Source organism: Chiloscyllium plagiosum, chromosome 19 (genome assembly GCF_004010195.1).
Source record: "Chiloscyllium plagiosum isolate BGI_BamShark_2017 chromosome 19, ASM401019v2, whole genome shotgun sequence".
NCBI classification, from domain to species: domain Eukaryota; kingdom Metazoa; phylum Chordata; class Chondrichthyes; order Orectolobiformes; family Hemiscylliidae; genus Chiloscyllium; species Chiloscyllium plagiosum.
In genome coordinates, this window is record NC_057728.1 from 51,131,492 (window position 1) to 51,150,124 (window position 18,633).

The 18,633-nt window shown below is 44.6% G+C and overlaps 1 protein-coding gene across 3 annotated transcripts in view; it reads left to right on the plus strand.

Annotated features, from left to right (window-relative positions):
• Positions 1-18,633, plus strand: part of LOC122559795 (tetraspanin-9-like) — a 186,864-nt gene that overhangs the window by 160,847 nt on the left and 7,384 nt on the right. For all 3 annotated transcript variants that reach the window (XM_043709851.1, XM_043709850.1, XM_043709849.1), the window contains 3 exons: positions 4,958-5,149; positions 9,821-9,895; positions 18,072-18,173. In XM_043709851.1, the coding sequence (XP_043565786.1) occupies positions 4,958-5,149; positions 9,821-9,895; positions 18,072-18,173 (369 nt within the window). The remainder of the gene's footprint in view (positions 1-4,957; positions 5,150-9,820; positions 9,896-18,071; positions 18,174-18,633) is intronic.

Genomic DNA, 18,633 nt, shown 5'->3' on the forward strand with positions numbered 1-18,633 from the left:
CTAGCTTTTTATACTCCCTTAGCAGAACCTCTGCCCTAGTTTTATCTATGTTGTTAGTACCTACATGGATCATGACCACTGGATCTTTACCGTCCCACTCCAAGTTCCTCTGCAGCCCAGATAAGATATCCCGACCTCAGCACCAGGCAAGCAACACATCCTTCATTCAGGACTCTCAATTCTGGTCACAGAGAATAGGTCTATGCCTCTAACTTTACTATGCCCAATTATAATAACATTTCTCTTCTCTTCCCACACTTGAATGGCTCCCTGTGCCACAATGCTGCGGTCCGTCAGCACATCCTCCCTGCAGTCCTCATTCCTGTCCACACAGGGATCAAAACTCTTGAACCTGTTGGATGAGGACAGAGGCTGAGGCTCCTGCATCTCCATCTCCTTGATCCATCTACCTGCCTCACTCACAGCTACACCCTTCTGTCCCTGACCACTGGCTGAATTAGGGTCAGTTAGTCTAAGGGGTGTGACTGTCTCCGGAAATACAGCAACCAGGTAACTCTCCCCCTCCCTGATGTGTCGCAATGTTTGAAGCTCAGACTCCAGCTCACCGACTCTGAGCCAGAGTTCTTCCAGCAACCACATTTACTACAGACATGGTCACTGGGAATCACAGTGAAGTCCACCAGCTCCCATATCAAGCAGAAACATCATATCACCTGACTCTGGATCAGTGGTGCTGGAAGAGAACAGCAATTCGGGCAGCATCCGAGGACAGGCAAAATCGACGTTTCGGGCAAAAGCCCTTCATCAGGAATAAAGGCAGAGAGCCTGAAGCGTGGAGAGATAAGCTAGAGGAGGGTGGGGGTGGGAGAGAGTGGCATAGAGTACAATAGGTCAGTGGGGAAGGAGATGAAGGTGATAGGTCAGGGAGGAGAGGGTGGAGTGGATAGGTGGAAAAGGAGCTGGGCAGGTCGGACAAGTCCGGACAGGTCAGGGGATCGAGTTGCTGGAGGTTAGAAGCTAGGATGAGGTGGGGGAAGGGGAAATGAGGAAACTGTTGAAGTCCACATTGATGCCCTGGGGTTGAATTGTTCCGAGGCGGAAGATGAGGCGTTCTTCCTCCAGGCATCTGGTGGTGAGGGAGCGGCGGTGGAGGAGGCCCAGGACCTGCATGCCCTCGGCAGAGTGGGAGGGGGAGTTGAAATGTTGGGCCACAGGGCGGTGGGGTTGATTGGTGCGGGTGTCCCAGAGATGTTCCCTAAAGCGCTCTGCTAGGAGGAATCCTGTCTCCCCAGTGTAGAGGAGACCGCATCGGGAGCAATGGATACTATAAATGATATTGGTGGATGTGCAGGTAAAACTTTGATGGATGTGGAAGGCTCCTTTGGGGCCTTGGATGAAGGTGAGGGAGGAGGTGCGGGCGCAGGTTTTGCAATTCCTGCAGTGGCAGGGGAAGGTGCCAGGACGGGAGGGTGGGTTCTAGGGGGGGCGTGGACCTGACCAGGCAGTCACGGAGGGAACAGTCTTTGCAGAAAGCGGAAATAGGTGGGGAGGGAAATATATCCCTGGTGGTGGGGGTACAGTGTCATGCAACTGAAACAATATATTGAACGAACCTAGGTTGTTGTTCAATATATCGTTTCAGTATGACACTGTAATCTTTTGGTATAAATTCTGTGTCTTATGATGCTACTCCACAGCTACCTAATAAAGGAGCAGAGCTAGTGCTTCCAGTAAACCTGTTGGATTATAACCTGGTGTTGTGTGTATTTTAATTATGGTAAAGGCAGTGAGCAGCAAAGTATCACTGAAGCCCAAGATCAGCTATGATCATGTTGAATGACAGAGCAGACTCAATGGGCCGAATGGCCTATACCCATTCCTATTTCGAACTTTGCATCAAACTGTCTTCTGGAAGCCAACTGGCTGCTGTCCCCTTGCTTTACTGAGCCGCATTCTGCAGTGGTGACATTATTGTCTCCTACTGGGATCTTCCTTTGTAAATTTCCCTCCAATTCTACTAGGAATGAGAACATGTATCAATGATTCATTAATCTCTTTATCTGCAGTAATGTTGAAGAAGTTTATGAAAGTGGTTATGACTGAAGAAACCTTTCAAACCCATTTATAACATCACACACCCCACTCCAAGCTTTTTTTCCATAATCAGTACGATACATTTTTGTTCTACAATTACATTTGCCATCTTTCCCAAGTCTGGAATTTAAAAATTCACATGATCTGGAAGTTTCAAGATTCTTCCAGAATCTATTCTCTTTCAGACTTGGAAATGTAGTACTTTCGTTAGTTGAAGACCGTTGTCAGGAGCAGAATGGAAGATAGTCAAGGTCTGTCAGTCCCTTTAAAACTAGAGAACCTTCAGTCACTTGGATTTCCATCACTGAGGTTTAACAGAAGTGAGGATACAGAAAAGGTTTAACTGAACAATGTGAGGCGTGAGGGAAAGATGAGAGACTCTGAGGGTTTTGTCCTTGGAGAAGAGAAGGTTTGATGGAGATAATCAAAATCGAGAGGGCTGTGGACAGAGTAGGTCGAGAGAAACTGCTCCCACTGCTGGAAGAATCAAGAATCAGAGAACACAGATTTACATTGATTGGCAAAAGGACGAAAGATGGTATAAGGAAAATCTTTATAATACAGCAAGTGGTTAGAATCTGAAAACAGCTGCCTGTGAGTATGGTGGAAGTAGACCTGATTGAGGCTGTCAAGAGGGAATTAGATGAGCATGAGAGGGCAACCAATTTGGAGGGCTACGGGAGAGATTAGATGAGTTCAGCGCCATTGTGAAAACAATGGACCAAAAAGCCTCCTTCTGTGGAGTCACCATTCTGTGGCTCAGCAAAGCAAGGGGACAACAGCCAGTTGGCTTCCAGAAGACAGTTTGATGCAAAGCTAGAAATAGGAGTGGGTATAGGCCATTCGGCCCATTGAGTCTGCTGTGTCATTCAACATGATCATAGCTGATCTTGGGCTTTAGTGACACTTTCCTGCTCACTCCCTTTATCACGTGCTTCCCGAGAGATGAAAGATCTGCGTATCCCAGCCTTAAACGTATTCAATGATGAAGAATCCTCCGTGGCAGAGGACCTTTTGAGTGAATTAATTTTTCCTTACCTTTAGTTGTAATTGTTCAGCCCTTTTATTCTTGATACTGAGAATTACATTAATTAATTAATTGAGCTTCTTGCTGAACCCTCTTTGCTGGGTTTAAGGTGATGTTGGACGGGGAGACTAGGACCCGTGGGCACAGCCTTAGAATTAGAGAGGGTCAAGTTAGAACGGAAATTAGGAGATATTTCTTCAGCCAGAGAGTGGTGGGCCTGTGGAATTCATTGCCACGGAGTGCAGTGGAGGCAGGGACATTAAATGTCTTCAGGGCAGAGGTTGATAAATTCTTGATCTCACAAGGAATTAAGGGATACGGGGAGAGTGCGGGTAAGTGGAATTGAAGTGCCCATCAGCCATGATTAACTGGCGGAGTGGACTAATTGGGCCATATGGCCTTACTTCCACTCCTATGTCTTATGGTCTTATGATCAAGCGTCCTTTGGACAAAACCTTTAGTTAGTGGTGCCCACATCCTGTGACTGAATAAAATAAAATTGGTCTGTGCCATAAACCTCACATAACCAAACTGCATTAGATGTTTTAAAGGTGCTTAAACCGTTAGTTAATTTAAAGTTCATGAAATTTGATCCTGGCTAAATATTCACTACCCTGTTTAATTATTTTTTTTGAAGCCAATCAAACCAAATTAAAAGAGCTTTAAAAGACCACTGTAATTTAAGATTGAATTATAATTTTGTTTTGGACAGAGATTAAAAACAATCCAGGCTTCCTGGTGTCCAGTGATCATGAAAGCCGTGGAGTGTGCTAATGACCATTGCAGGCTCTTTCTTCAAGGACAGCTGGAATATCTCCTGTTTATAGATTCTCTTCTTATGTCGGCTAATCAGAACTAAAGACACCCGTTCAAGTCTTCGAGCCTGATATCTTGCGATTAAATCAGCGTTAATCTGTATCCTAATCCCATTTACCCTTAACATCCTTTACCTCATAGAAATCTGACAGTCTCAGTCCTGAACATTTTAATTGATCAGTCTTTTGGAGAGGGGAGAGGTTTCACAGGTAGATTTCCATCCGAGACAACATTTTTAAATGTGTCTAATCTGATGTAATTTAGCATGTTTCGATGATGCAAGAACCGGAATTTTAAAATGATTTCATTTTGAAGAAGTTAATGCAAGTGCACGCAACATTGTGACAGTGCAGTTCGATTCTGCAGGGAAGTGATTGCGATTTAAATATTCCATTCCTAACTGAAGGCAAAACTAAACCTTCACTTGGTGCCACGATGTTCATTCACCCAGGTCCAACTAAAATAGTTCACAAGTTTTCAGTTGCAGTGGATTGACAGAATGTGGTTGTGAAATTCTGCTTTGCCCTTTGGTTTCATCCCTATACCCCAATTACTGCTGCTTACCTGCTGTTCATTCATTTGATCACCAGTGTCAGGGGAGGCTGCCTTTGAGTTGAAGTATTCAGTGACACTTGCGAATGCAGAAGGTTGTGGGTTTGAGTCCCACTGAATGGCTGTGAGCACAGAAATCTAAGTTTCCTCTTACAGCGCAGGACTAGAGGGTGTGCTGCACTGTTGGTGTTAAGCTGAGGCCCCACCTCTTCTCTCAGTGAGCATAAAAGTTGCTCCGACGAAAGGCGAGAGAGGTGGCACTCCTGACCTAACCTCTGAATTCAAAACCAATATTCTTGACATTGTGACTTGCACTTTGTGGGAGCTTGCTGTGCACAGTCGGCCGCTGGGGTTTCTACACAGTAACATTGACTCTGACTGGCTGGGGCATGGCAGGGAGGGGTTGCTGGTTCCCTCGAAAGGTGCTATGTAAGTGGAAGCTTTTGTTTTCTCATGTGTTCACTCTGCGTTTCCTACACGTGATTAATGCTGATTTGTCTCTTCCAGCTCTGTGGCTGTGGACTCCTGGGAGTGGGAATATGGCTGTCAGCTACACAAGGCAGCTTCGCCACCTTAGCACCGAGTCTGCCTTCGCTCTCAGCTGCCAACCTGCTCATTGCCATTGGGACCATTGTGATGGTGGTCGGATTTCTGGGGTGTCTCGGTGCCATCAAGGAAAGCAAGTGCCTCCTTTTAAGTGTGAGTGACTATTAATACCCAGCAGGCGTGGCTGAGGCTGTGGTTGAAGCAGCCAGTAAGACGTGCATTACATAGAGAACTGTGGCTGACTGATTGCTGTCGGTGAGGACGGCATTGTCCTGTCTGGCTGCTTGGTTTATGTGTGTATCCGTGGGGTCAGTGTGTGTGTGTGTGTGTGTGTGTATACCTTACCGTTCTACAACGAAAACAATTATGCCAGGGTATACCGTTAAGGCCTGATTCAGCATCCAATATGATTATTGCCTTCAACTGATAGTCTGAGAGACCAGCAATCTGTCTTGAAATGTATTCAGTTATGTAAAAAAAGTGTCCTTAAATTTATTCAATAATGAAGCGTCAATAAAATTCTGTAGCACATAAGTCGGAAGATCCTCAATTGTTTAAGGGTGGCACGGTGACTCAGTGGTTAGCACTGCTGCCTCACAGCGCCAGGGTCCCAGGTTCGATTGCAGCCTCTGGTGGCTGTTGTATGGAGTTTGCACGTTCTCCCCGTGTCTGCGTGGGTTTCCTCCAGGTGCTCTGGTTTCCGTTCACAATCCAAAGGATGAGCAGGTCAGGTGAATTAGTCATGCTAAATTGCCCATGGCGTTAGGTGCATTAGTCAGGGCTAAATATGGGGAATGGGACTGGGTGGGTGACTCTTCGGAGGGTTGGCGTGGACTTGTTGGGCCGAAGGGCCTGTTTCCACACTGTAGGGAATCTAATCTCATTTCGGGGAAAATATCTGTCCTCATTCCAGTCCTAAACAATTCATCACTTTTCCCGAGTCTCTGTGTCTTACATTCCCCATCCAGGGAGACTCAATACTCAATGTCTTCCCTGTCAACTCCCTGAGAATCTTTCCTGTTTCAATAAGATCATCTCTCATTTGTTTAATCTCCAAACATTACCAATACAATATACTCAATTGGGGCAGCATGGTGGCTCAGTGGTTCGGACTACTGCCTCACAGCGCCAGGGACCTGGGTTCAACTCCAGCCTCGGGCGATTGTCTGTGTAGAATTTGCATTTTCTCCCTGTGTCTGCGTGGGTTTCCTCCCACAACCCAGCAGGTCAGGTGACTTGGCCATGCTAAATTGCCCATAGTATTCAGGGATGTGTAGGTTAGGTGCATTAGTTAGGGGTAAATATAGGGGAATGGATCTGTGTGGGTTACTCTTCGGAGGGTCAGTGTGGACTTCTTGGGCCAAATGGCCTGTTTCCACACTGTAGGGATTCTATGATTCCATCTCCCAATGTAAAACAGCCCTCACTCCAGGAGTTGATCTGACACAATTCCAGTGCCAGTATATTCTTCCATAAATATGGAAATCAAAATTGCGCACTGTACTCTGAGTGCAGATACATAGTTGCTTGAAAATGCTATCACAGATAGGCAGGGTGCTGAAGGAGGCATTTGGCATGCATGCCTTCAGTCAGAGCATTGAGTACAGGAGTTGGGACATCATGTTACAGCTGTACAAGACCTTGCTAAGGCCACATTTGGAATACTGCAAACAATTCTGGTCGTCCTGCTATAAGAAGGATGCTATTAAACTGTAAAGGGTGCAGAAATGGTTTACAAGGATGTTACCGAGTCTGGAACATTTGAATTAGGCTGGGACATATTTCCATGACGTATAAGACATTGAGGGGTTACCTTATAGAGGTCCATAAAATCATGAGGGACATAGATAAGGTGAATAGCCACGGTCTTTTCCCCAGGGTAGGGGAGTCCAAAATTAAAGGGCATAGGCTTAAGGTGAGAGAGGTACGATTTAAAAGTGACCTGAGGGGCAACTTTTTCACACAGAGGATGGTGCATATATGCCAGAGAAAGTGGTAGAGGTGAGTACAATTACAACATTTAAAAGATAGGTCCATGGTTTGGAAAGGTTTGGAGGAATATGGGCCACATGCAGGCAAAGTTCTGCCTGGTTGGCATGGACAAGTTGGGCCGAGGGATCTGTTTCCATGCTGTATGACTCCGACTCCAGAGATGTCTCACCAATTCCCTGTAACATTTATAGCTGTACCTGTTTTATTCCTGTACAGCGATCCTTTTGCAGTGAAGGTCAACATGCCATTTGACTTCTGAATTGCTTGCTGTACCTGCATGCTGACTTAGCATTCCTTGCACTAGTGCAGCTAAACCTCTCTGAAAGTCAACATAAGCCAGCTAAATCCCTTCCTCCTTCTCTTCTTACTACCAAAGTGAATAACCTCACACTTTCCCCACGTTGTACTCCACCTGCTAACTTGTTACCCTCTCATTAACCTGTCTGCATCCATTTCCATCTTTTTTTCATTCTTGCTACATTACTCTGTCTCTTTGTCTCAGTCGATGACATAGATAGTAGCTAGGCCAAGAGTCAAAATAATTTTTTCTTTCGAGAATGTCTCTTGAGATTTACCCAATGACTTCCTTTTGATTTTTGGAAGTGCTTTGTTATTCACAGAGTACAGCACAGAAACAGACCCCTCAGTCCAACTTGCCCATGCCCACCAGATATCCTAAATTAATCTAGTCCCATTTGCCAGCACTTGGCCCATATCCCTCTAAACTCTTCCTACTCATAAACCCAACCACATGCCTTTTGAAATGTTGTCATTGTACCAGCCTCCACCACTTCCTCTGGCAGCTCATTCCATACACACACCACTTTTTGTATGAAAATATTGCCCTTGGGTCACTTTTAAATCTTTCCCCTCTCACCTTAAATCTATGCCGCTAGTTTTGGACTCGTCCACCCCAGGGAAAAAAGCCTTTATTTTTCAACCTATCCATGCCCCTTATGATTTTATAAAGTTCTATAAGTTGTCCCCCTCAGCCTCCGACACTCCAGGAAAAATAGCACCAATGATGGTATTTGCGGTAATACTGTTATAGAGCAACACTATTTTCTGTATTTGTGCTGAATTTTTGAGAGTCCCTCTTTTACTTGGATAAGATATCACAAATAGCCTGTAATTCTGCTTTTCGGACATAGCCCAACACAAGGGGGATCTGCACCAACCTCTCCCACACCCACTGCCCTGGACTGACATGAGTGTCACAGTATGCAATTTACTTATTCATTCTTGGCCAATTTCCAAACAGAAGGTGTCTTAACCAGTGATCAGTGATTGCTTCCATGGTAATTAATTCTTCTCTGCCTAATTGGAAAGAGTCCACATCCCACTGGCCTCTTGCATAGTTACGGATTATACGATTATCTCAGTCATTCACTGCTCCCTCTGTGTACAACCTCAAGTGAGGAACTCAAAACTGGATGCAACAGAGGGAAGCGACGGCCTAGTGGTACCACTGCCGGACTGTTAATCCAGGATGCATTCTGGGGACCCAGGTTCAAATCCTGCCAAGGCAAATTGTGGAATTTGAATTCAACAAAATCTGGAATTGAGTCTCATGATGACCACGAATCCATTGTTGATTGTCAGAAAAAATCCATCTGACTCACTAATGTCCTTTAGGGGAGGAAGCTGCCATCCTTACATGTGACACCAGACCCACAGTCCACTCTGCAAGTTCCCTGCCTCTATTTCTGATCGAGGGCTTTTGCCCAAAACGTCAATTTTCCTGCTCCTCGGATGCTGCCTGACCTGCTGTGCTTTTCCAGCACCACTCTAATCTAGAATCTGGTTTCCAGCATCTGCAGTCCTTGTTTTTACCACAGTAATATGGTTTAATCTTAACAGCCCCAATGGGCAAGTTGTGATGGGCATTAAATGCTGCTCCTGCCAATGAATGAATTTTTAAAAATCTAGTTGTAGCCTAACATTTGCGTTATCCCTGAGCTTGTTTGCTCTATATCCTCATTTAAATAATTACTGTCTATTTGCTATTTTTCCTTATTGAAAACCCGTGCATTACCCTTAAAGCTGCCTTCAATTGCTTCCCAGAACTGAATCACGATCCCAAAATGGTAACACACTCCTCACTCTAATCCAACTTGGGCACTGTGCACAGTAAAACTATCCATTTCTCAGGGTGTCTTTTCTCCTTTAATCTTCTCTCCTTGTGATGTGGGCCCAGATATGTTACTCCCCACCGATTGCCCCTGGAGAAGGTGGTATTGAGCTGCTGTGGTCCTTGTGCTGTAGGTAGACCCATGGTGCTCTTAGGGAGCTAGCTCCGGGATTTTGACCCAGCAACGCTGAAGAAAGGGTGATAGATTTTCCAAATCGGATGGCGAGTGGCTTGGAGGGGAACTTGGAGACGATGGCCCTCGTCATTTTGCAGTTCTTGTCCAGCCCAGGAGGAGGTAGTGGTGTCAGTGTTTGTTGTGCATCCTGCCCAGGTACTACTGAAAGGAGAATAGCTACATCTTAAGTTTCATTTGAGGGATCTTCCTGTGAACAGACTTTAGTGTCAAAAAGTGTGGTGCTGGAAAAGCACAGCCGGTCAGGCAGCATCTGAGGAGCAGGAGACTCAACATTTTGAGCCCTTGTTCAGGAATATGGACAGACTTTGCCCACTGAATGACTAACTGCACCTCCTGGAGATGCCATTGGTGTGATGTACGCTCCGTAGGATGCTACGCGAATGTAACTGCTATATTTAAGCTGTCTGAATGTCAGAAAGGTGATTGGTGTTTCCTGCCATGTTTGAGTTATGGTATTCCGAATTCCCACCTGCTTTAATAATGTGCTCTTCTCTTTCTGTTCCAGTTTTTCATTGTCCTGCTGATCATTTTCTTTATGGAGCTGATCCTCGTCATTCTGTTCTTCGTGTACAGGACAGAGGTAGGTGTTTGGCCTCACTTTCATGTTGCAACAAAACATTGGAAACTTTGATCAGCAAGTCAGAATATAGCAGACTGCTGCATTCCTCATCAATTCACATTAGGGAACAGCTCAGAGGAGCTGCTATGGATAATTTAATAGGTCCTTGACCAGAGGTGATAAACTCTCCAAAGCTAGGTGAGAGCATTGATTATTTTCCTGCCTTACCTGCTCTGCTAAAGCAAGGTCCAGGGAGGAGGAAGGACAGATACTACACAACGTCCAGGAGGTGAAGCAGTTGGTGAGTGACACGGTGGCTCAGTGGTTAGACACTGCTGTCTCACAGCGTCAGGGACCTGGGTTTAATTCCAGCTTTGGCGACTGTCTATGTGGAATTTGCACATCTTCCCTCCATCTGGGTGGGTTTGCTCCGGTTTCCTCCCACAGTCCAAAGATGTGCAGGTTAGGTGGATTGGCTATGGGAAATTACCCATGCAGGTTAGATGGGTTAGCTGTGAGAAATACAGGGTTATAAGGGGAGGTGGGGGGGGCGGGCAGTGAGTCTGGATGGGATACTCTTCAGATGGCTGGTGTGGACTTGATGGACTAAATGGCTTGCTTCCATACTGTAGGGATTCTATGAGTGGGTAGTGGAATTAGTTTAGGATCCACAGCAATGTAGTTGAATCCTGGGATGGGTAATAGTGAGTGCCAGAAACACTCATTCCATGAACAAATGTAAATCAAATGTTACTCTGGCATCAGTAGAGAACAGCACAGAGCAGAGAGACACTTTTAAAGAGTTAGTTACTTGAGTGCACAGTAACCTGTAAATATACAAAGAATAGATAGTGTTACAATACTGAAGAGTATAAATAATTGCTTGCTGGAAATGAAACATTGCAAAGAGGGGACAAGAGGCAAAGCCTTTCATCTTGCACTCATCAAAATTAGGAGGCCAATAATAACCTGGCAGAAAGGGACATCATTTTACTCAGCAAGAGAAGAGGGTGCTGATTGGTTAGGCCATCGTTGCCATGAGGATGCTACTGAACAGTTAACTGTCAACCCTAATTCTCAGACCAGGCAGGGAGATTCTGATTGGCTATAGTGTTGTCATGGTAATACAACAGTATTACAGTAGGGGCACCGAGGATCATGGGGAAAGGGCAGGAAAGTGGACATGAGGATTCTTGGAGCAAGCTTGAAGGGCTGAACGGCCGACTCCTGTTCCATTTCTTACGGTCTTATTGGCTGCCTCCATAACTCCGTTTTTTATGCTATAACGTGCATTTCATCAATGTGAATTGGCTATATCGTGATTGATGAATTGTGGACATTGTTTGGATAATGCAAGCTTTCTGCTGAATGGGTATAGCTATTTTCTATAGCGGCAGGTTACAGAGGGACAAGACTGTCACTTATAGCAGAATAACCTATATGTAGACTAATTCCTTTACCCTTCATAAAACTGTGTCCTATGCATTATTATAGGTAGCACCTAGTACAAGCAAATGCATCACACTGGGAGTTGGACTGATGGTCTAATTCTCAGCACAGTCTAGATTATCTAACGAATAGTTTCCAATAGCAGAATCACATTTAATGATGGATGTACTTTTCTGACTCCGTGAGACCTTATCCTGTATATCAATGTTTTGTGTGGCACCTAATTAAATACATTATGGAAATCCGAAAAAACCTTTACTATTTCCCTTTTGTGTACCTGAATAGTTGTACCTTCAGAAAAGTCTAATGAATTTGATGAATGCTTTCTCCCTTTTGTAAACTACGTCGGCTCTGTCTGATCAAGTTATGATTTTCGAAGTGTACTGTTAGGACTTTGTAACAAGATTTCCTAACTACTGTCCTCAGGCTAACTAGCTTGCAGTTCCCTGTTTGCACTCTCTCGCTCTCCTTTTATTTTCATTAATGTTGCTCCATGGTTAACATAAGAAGATCAGGCAGCCCCCGAGAGCGACTGGGATCCAGCTCTTAGTCAGGCACTGGCCAGTGACACCCTCTTCGAAGTTTGAGTGGTTTGAATTTCCTGTGTCTGTGCTGTTCAAACCCATTCCCACCCATTCTTGGACAATGAGCCTTTGGCAGATTCCCACTCCCCCCATATTTAAAACCAAGGGCTCAGGGGAATGGTTATTTTAAAGAGGGAACTTGAGGGAAAGGTCATTTAGAGCAGACACCTTGTCACTGCTGATCAATAACTGTTTATTAAGGAAACCTGACCTGAAGCTCGCTAAAGACTCTAGGGCCAAATGTAGTTGTTGGCAGCTCAGCTGCTGGGAAAGGGATGGTTCAATTAACATTTGATCCTGGCCCCATGCTTGTTCCTTCAGTCACCACAGCAAGACACCATAGCTGTGTGTTAATTGGTTCCTCAAATGTATTGCACATGGTACCAGGATATGGCTGTCAGATTTGGTGAATTAAATAAAAGATGAAAGTTCACCTTATTACAACCTCCTCTCATTACACCCTCCCCTCATTACAGCACTCTCCCCTTGTTGCACAGGTACAGAATTCTCCTCTCATTAGGACACCCTGACCCCTTCACAGTTCACTCCTCTCACTCCAGCATGCCTCCCACCTTATAGGATGCCCCCTCTATACAGTACCTTCCTGTATTATAGCACCTTCCCTTCATTATGGCAACTACCTCTCATTACAGTGCTGTCCCTTCACTACAGGATCCTCCCCTGGTTACAGTACCTTCCCTTCATGACGGCACGCATCCCGCTTGCAGCATCTCTCCTTTCATTGGAAAGTCTGATCAGTCCTCCATCTACTCCTTCAATCTTCCTGTCCTTTGTCCGATGGAACAGTTTGCCTGGGGGCCATCTACTCTTCATTGTAACTCGGATGTTACAGTCTGTTGGATAATTTTATCCACGTATCACCTAAGTACCTTGTGCTGAGCCAGGAGATCTGAATTCAAGTCCCACCACCTCTAATGGTGTGTAATAACGTCTCTGAGCATGTTGATTAAAAATAATTTAAAATGCCTTGTGGAGTTATCAGGAATTGTGTTGACAATGAAAGCATACATTAACTGGAATAGTCGCAGGATATCATGTGGAAGGCCATTTTAAAAAGAGTACAAGATCATTTACCATTCTCCCTTCTGCCTGTGGAGTTTCTTTAAAGAGGGATGGGGTAAAGAATGGACTGGTCAGTGTTCCAGATTCTAACCCACTCTGGAGGAGCGTTAGTGTAACACCAGGGTGGCCTAACATAATAAAATAATGCAACTAATTCATATTTAATTTCAGATTCTGTACTTATGGAAAATCATGTTCAGTTAGGTTTGATGTATTTGTTATAGAAAAGCTCTAATTGCCTTTGTACTGAGTGGCCTGACATGGAAGGCATTAGTCAAGATTAGAGTGGTGCTGGAAAAGCACAGCAGGTCAGGCAGCATCCGAGGAGCAGGAAAATCGGCGTTTCATGCAAAAGCCCTTCATCAGGAATGAAGGCAGGGAGCCTCCGGGGTGGAGAGATAAATGAGAGGGGGTGGGATTGGGGAGAAGGTAGCTAAGAGTGCAATAGATGGATGGAGGTGGGGAGGAAGGTGATAGGTCAGAGAGGAGGGTGGAGTAGGTAGATGAGAAGGGAGATTGGCAGGTAGGATAGATCATGAGGATGGTGCTGACCTGGAAGATTGGAACTGGGGTAAGGTGGGGGGAGGGGAAATGAGGAAACTGGTGAAATCCACTCTCTCCCATTTATCTCTCCACCCCGGAGGCTCCCAGTCTCATTCCTGATGAAGGGCTCCTGCCCAAAAAGTCGATTTTCCTGCTCCTCGGATGCTGTCTGACCTGCTGTGCTTTTCCAGCACCACTCTAATCTTGACTCTGATCTCCAGCATCTGAAGTCATCACTTTTGCCATGGAAGCCATTAAGCTGTGGGACAGGGCCAGGATGGTAGGTTTTCTTCCCTGAACGAAATGTGTTTTTGCAACAATGGACAGTAGTTGCTATGGTCACTTGAGACTTGCTTTCAATTCCACAATTATCAATTTGAATTTAAATTCCATGAGCTACCACAGTGGGATTCGAACCCTGTGTCATCAGGATATCAATCTGAACTTCTGCATTACAGGCCCTATCTTTGCCCCAAACAATGACAAACTGATGTGATTTCTTTGCAGGGCAAACTAAAACAGAGTAGTAATTGGAAAATCAACTCAACTAAAACGGTTTTTAATGGTATATATTCGGATGAGATCCTTTTTGTTATATCAATGTGTATTGACAATGCAGGCATTCGGTGAGTATTGTCACATTCAGGGTACAGAGAGTTCTGAGGGATTGTCATATGGCTGATTTGCTACATTTCATTGGACCATAATACAACTTTCCATCCAGTTTTGCCTCGGAACATGAGTGGGAATCTGCAAAGTCTTCCAGATTCCCACTCCCAAGTTCAGTTGAAACCGTTCAGGGTTGGCGAAGAGCAGTTCCTGGGTCATAGTCAGTTGGAGATGAAGACCGATTCAAGCAGAAAAGAACTGTTAAGCCATATTGTGGGGGGAAAAAAACCAGATGAATTGCATTGAGTCCGCAGAGTTAGGGACTCAGTGAGAAGTCTGGAACAGCTGAATGGTCCTGTGCTGTTCAAACCTCAACAGAAGGTCTAGGAATAGCGAGACAGGTAAGTGATGGGAGTCAGAGCTCCAGAAATGTCCTGGGAGCTGATGATTTGGAGATGCCGGTGTTGAGCTGGGGTGAACAAAGTTAAAAATCACACAACGCCAGGTTATAGTCCAACAGGTTTATTTGGAAGCACTAGCTTTCGGAGCGCCGATCCTTCATCAGGTGGTTGTGCGAGCTGAGAGGACTCCAGGAAAGCCATGTGTGTTTGTAAGCAAGAATGAAGGAAACCCACAGGCAGTACTTGTTTTGTGTAACTGAGTGAGACTAGAATTCAGGAAAAATCTGACGGGTACTGACATGGTGAAGCTTACCTTTTGTAAGGATTATACCCTGCAGTGCTGTTTCCATGGATCCAGGTCAACATTGTCCCAAGAAAGGAAGGTACACCACAGGTAGCAGGTGGTGGTGTAGTGGTAATGACACTGGACTAGCAATCCAGAACTCCAGGCCAACATTCTGGGTTCAAATCACACCAGGGCAGATCTTGAAATCTGGAAAAGCAAACTCAGCTAATGGTAACCACCTAACTACTGTCAATTGTCATAAAATATCACCCAGTTTGCTAAGAAAGGAAATCTGTCCTTACTTGGTCTGACTTACTCCAGATCCATGGCAATGGAGTTGCACCTTAACTGCCTTCTGGGCAAATAGGAATAAATCCTGGTTGAACCACTGATACCTGCCGCCTCTGAACAAATACAGACTGTTCAGTGGGTTTCAAGGTCTGGCCATCAAGTGAAATCCTTTAGAACTCCTAATGAGATTGTGTGACCCACAGTGTCACTAAAATTTGAGGGGGAGATAGCTGTTAGATGTGTTCTGCAAATATCTGCAAGAACAGCAGGACCTTCATCAGATGGACCGAGGACTGGCACATAGTGTTTAATTTAGATAAATGTGAGGCGCTGCAGTTTGGTAAGGCAAATCAGGGCAGGACTTAGACAGTTAACAATAAAGTCCTTTAGAGTGTTCGAAACAAAGAGACCTTGGACGTTCATAGTTCCTCGAAAGTAGAGTCACAGATGACAGGATAGTGAAGAAGGCATTGGTACACTTGCTTTTCTTTGTCATTGCATTGAGTATAGGAGTTGGAGTGTCACTTTGTGGATGTACAGAACATTGGTTAGGCCACTTTTGAAATACTGTGTTCAGTTCTGGTCTCCCTGCTATCAGAAGGACACTTTTTTTTAGATTACTTACAGTGTGGAAACAGGCTCCTTCGGCCCAACAAGTCCACACCGACCCTCCGAAGAGCAACCCACCCAGACCCATTCCCCTACATTTACCCCTTCACTTAACACTATGGGCAATTTAGCATGGCCAATTCACCAAACCTGCACATCATTGGACTGTGGGAGGAAACCGGAGCACCCGGAAGAAACCCACGCAGATACGAGGAGAACGTGCAAACTCCACACAGACAATTGCCTGAGGCGGGAATTGAACCCAGGTCTCTGGCACTGTGAGGCAGCAGTGCTAACCACTGTGCCACCGTGCTGCCCACTTGAAAAGGTTTAGAAAAGATTTTACAAGGGAGTTGCCAGGGTTGAAGGATTCGAGCTTTAGGGAGAGGCTGAATAGGCTGGGGAAATTTTTCTTGGAGGGTCGGAGGCTGAGGGTTTATAAAATCATGAGGGGCATGGATAGGATGAATAGACAAAGTCATTTCCCTGGGGTAGGAGAGTCCAAAACTAGAGGGCATAGATTTAGGGTAAGAGAAGAAAGATTTAAAAGGGACCTAAGGGGCTACTTTTTCACATAGAGGATGGGACATGTATTGAATGAGCTTCCAGAGGAAGTGGTGGAGGCAGGTACAATTACAACATTTAAAAGGAATCTGGATGGGTCTATGAATAGGAAGGGTCTAGAGGGATATGGGCCAAATGCTGGCAAATGGGACTAGATTAGATTAGAATATCTGGTTGGCATGGACGAGTTGAACCAAAGGGTCTGTTTCTAAGCTGTACACCTCTGAGTCTATGACTAAGTATTTTACCATTATATGTCTCTTCCTCATATTGACCTCATTAAGTTTAGGATGTTAGAATATAAGTCAGTTATTTCTTTGCACAGACTAAACTAATTTTTGTCAATAATCTTCATTTGTGAAACTTGTGTTTGTAGAATTCTGTTATTCTTTATTGGATGAGTTGGACCGAAGGGTCTGTTTCCGTGCTGTACATCTCTATGACTGTATGACTGGCTGAATTGTCCTAAATACTGGACTTGATTCAGCCTAAGACCTATATTAGCGAGTTTTGAGAAGATTTGTAGCTCAGGTTGAGGTTTTGTATGGAGGTTTGCTCGCTGAGCTGAAAGGTTCATTTCCAGACGTTTCATTACCTTACTAGGTAACATCTTCAGTGGACCTCATATGAAGCAATGTTGAAAAGACATGACCCTCTCTCACTAGTATCCTCACATACGGATGAGGAAAGACACCACTTCGACTGGGACAACACATCCATCCCAGGACAAACCAAACAGAGACACTCACGAGAATTCCTAGAAGCATGGCATTCCAACCAGAATTCTATCAACAAACACATCGAGTTAGACCCCATCTACCACCCCCTGAGAAAAGGAACAGGAATTGACTTCACCACAGGAAATACCATTACCACAGGAAATGACATCACCAATCCAAAGAAACCCAAACATATAAATAGAAAGCAGGAATTTTCAGCATTGCTTCACATGAGGTCCACTAAAGATGTTACCTAGTAAGGGAACGAAACGTCTGGAAATGAACTTTACAGCTCAGCGAGCAAACTTACACCTAAGACCTATATATTTGGCTGCATCAGCAACCTGGTTAAGTAAAATATTAGTGATGGCCAATGGAGGAGTGGGAATATAAAGGAATGAGTGCATTGCTCCGACCTCAGTTGTTACAATTTGCTCCCTTCATAATGAATATGTGACACAATGAGGAAAATTCTTTGCACCTTTTATTATATTTCTCTTGTTTTCCATTTATTTACAAATCTGACTTAACCACTCGTTTCCCAAGGTCACCTTCAAAACTTGGGGAAAGACCTGTCACAGCCTGAGACGGAGGATTTGTCTCTCAAAAGGATAGAATTTATGTGTATGTCAGGATAAACTGTACGTCAAGTTTCTTCTCACACATACAGATATGCACATGACCACAAGAGGGTGCTGTGACAGTAATAGTCTGCGTATTGATGGGCTGAGAGTTGGGGGAGTAGATGTGAATACCAGTCATCTCTCTGTTGTGAATGGGTTCCGTTCCTGAGTCCATTCATAAGTCAATTTGTACACAGGTTGGAACATAGTGCACGACAATATCAAATAGCCATTCATAAGTACAAGGAAACATTCGCAGGTTGAAGCTTTACACTTAATATTAATACACCCCTGTATGGGACTGTACTCATAAATACAAGCACTTGTTAGTCAGGCAATTTATCGATCGGAGACCCGTTTGTATGTTCATTTTACACATGTGGATTATGCCTTATTCCTGTCTGGCTCTTAAACACAGTTTCTTATTTCCTCACAGGTAGCAGAGTATGCACGTGGGGATCTGAAGTTGGGCCTGAGACTATACGAATCAGAGGGAAATATTGGACTGACTAACGCATGGAACATCATTCAGACAGAGGTGTGTTTTACACTACAGAGGAAGATGCCATCTGACTCACTAATCTCTAGCTTGTCCCCCCTGCCAAACCTCACCCCATGCCTGACCTTCCCTTCATGACCTGGGACATAGTCCTACGTCTGGAACATCGTTTCAAGATGATAATGGATTTTCGTGTAAAACTGTGGTGTTTGATTCATTTTAAACAATTTGTAATCCACACTTGATACATTACTTGCCAAATTGAAGGAAATATGAAATTTACATGTTAACAGACCAATCAGAACATGGATTTTGGACAGTCTCTCATATCCTCCGCTTACAACACAACTTTATAAAATCTGCTCATATTAATACAGCCCCCTGTCCCTGTGTCTCTCTGTCTCACACACACACATACACACTGGTGTCCAACTCTCCCTCCTTTCACACATGGATATTATGTCTCCATCTGTCTCTCTCTCCCCCTTTTCGATCTGTT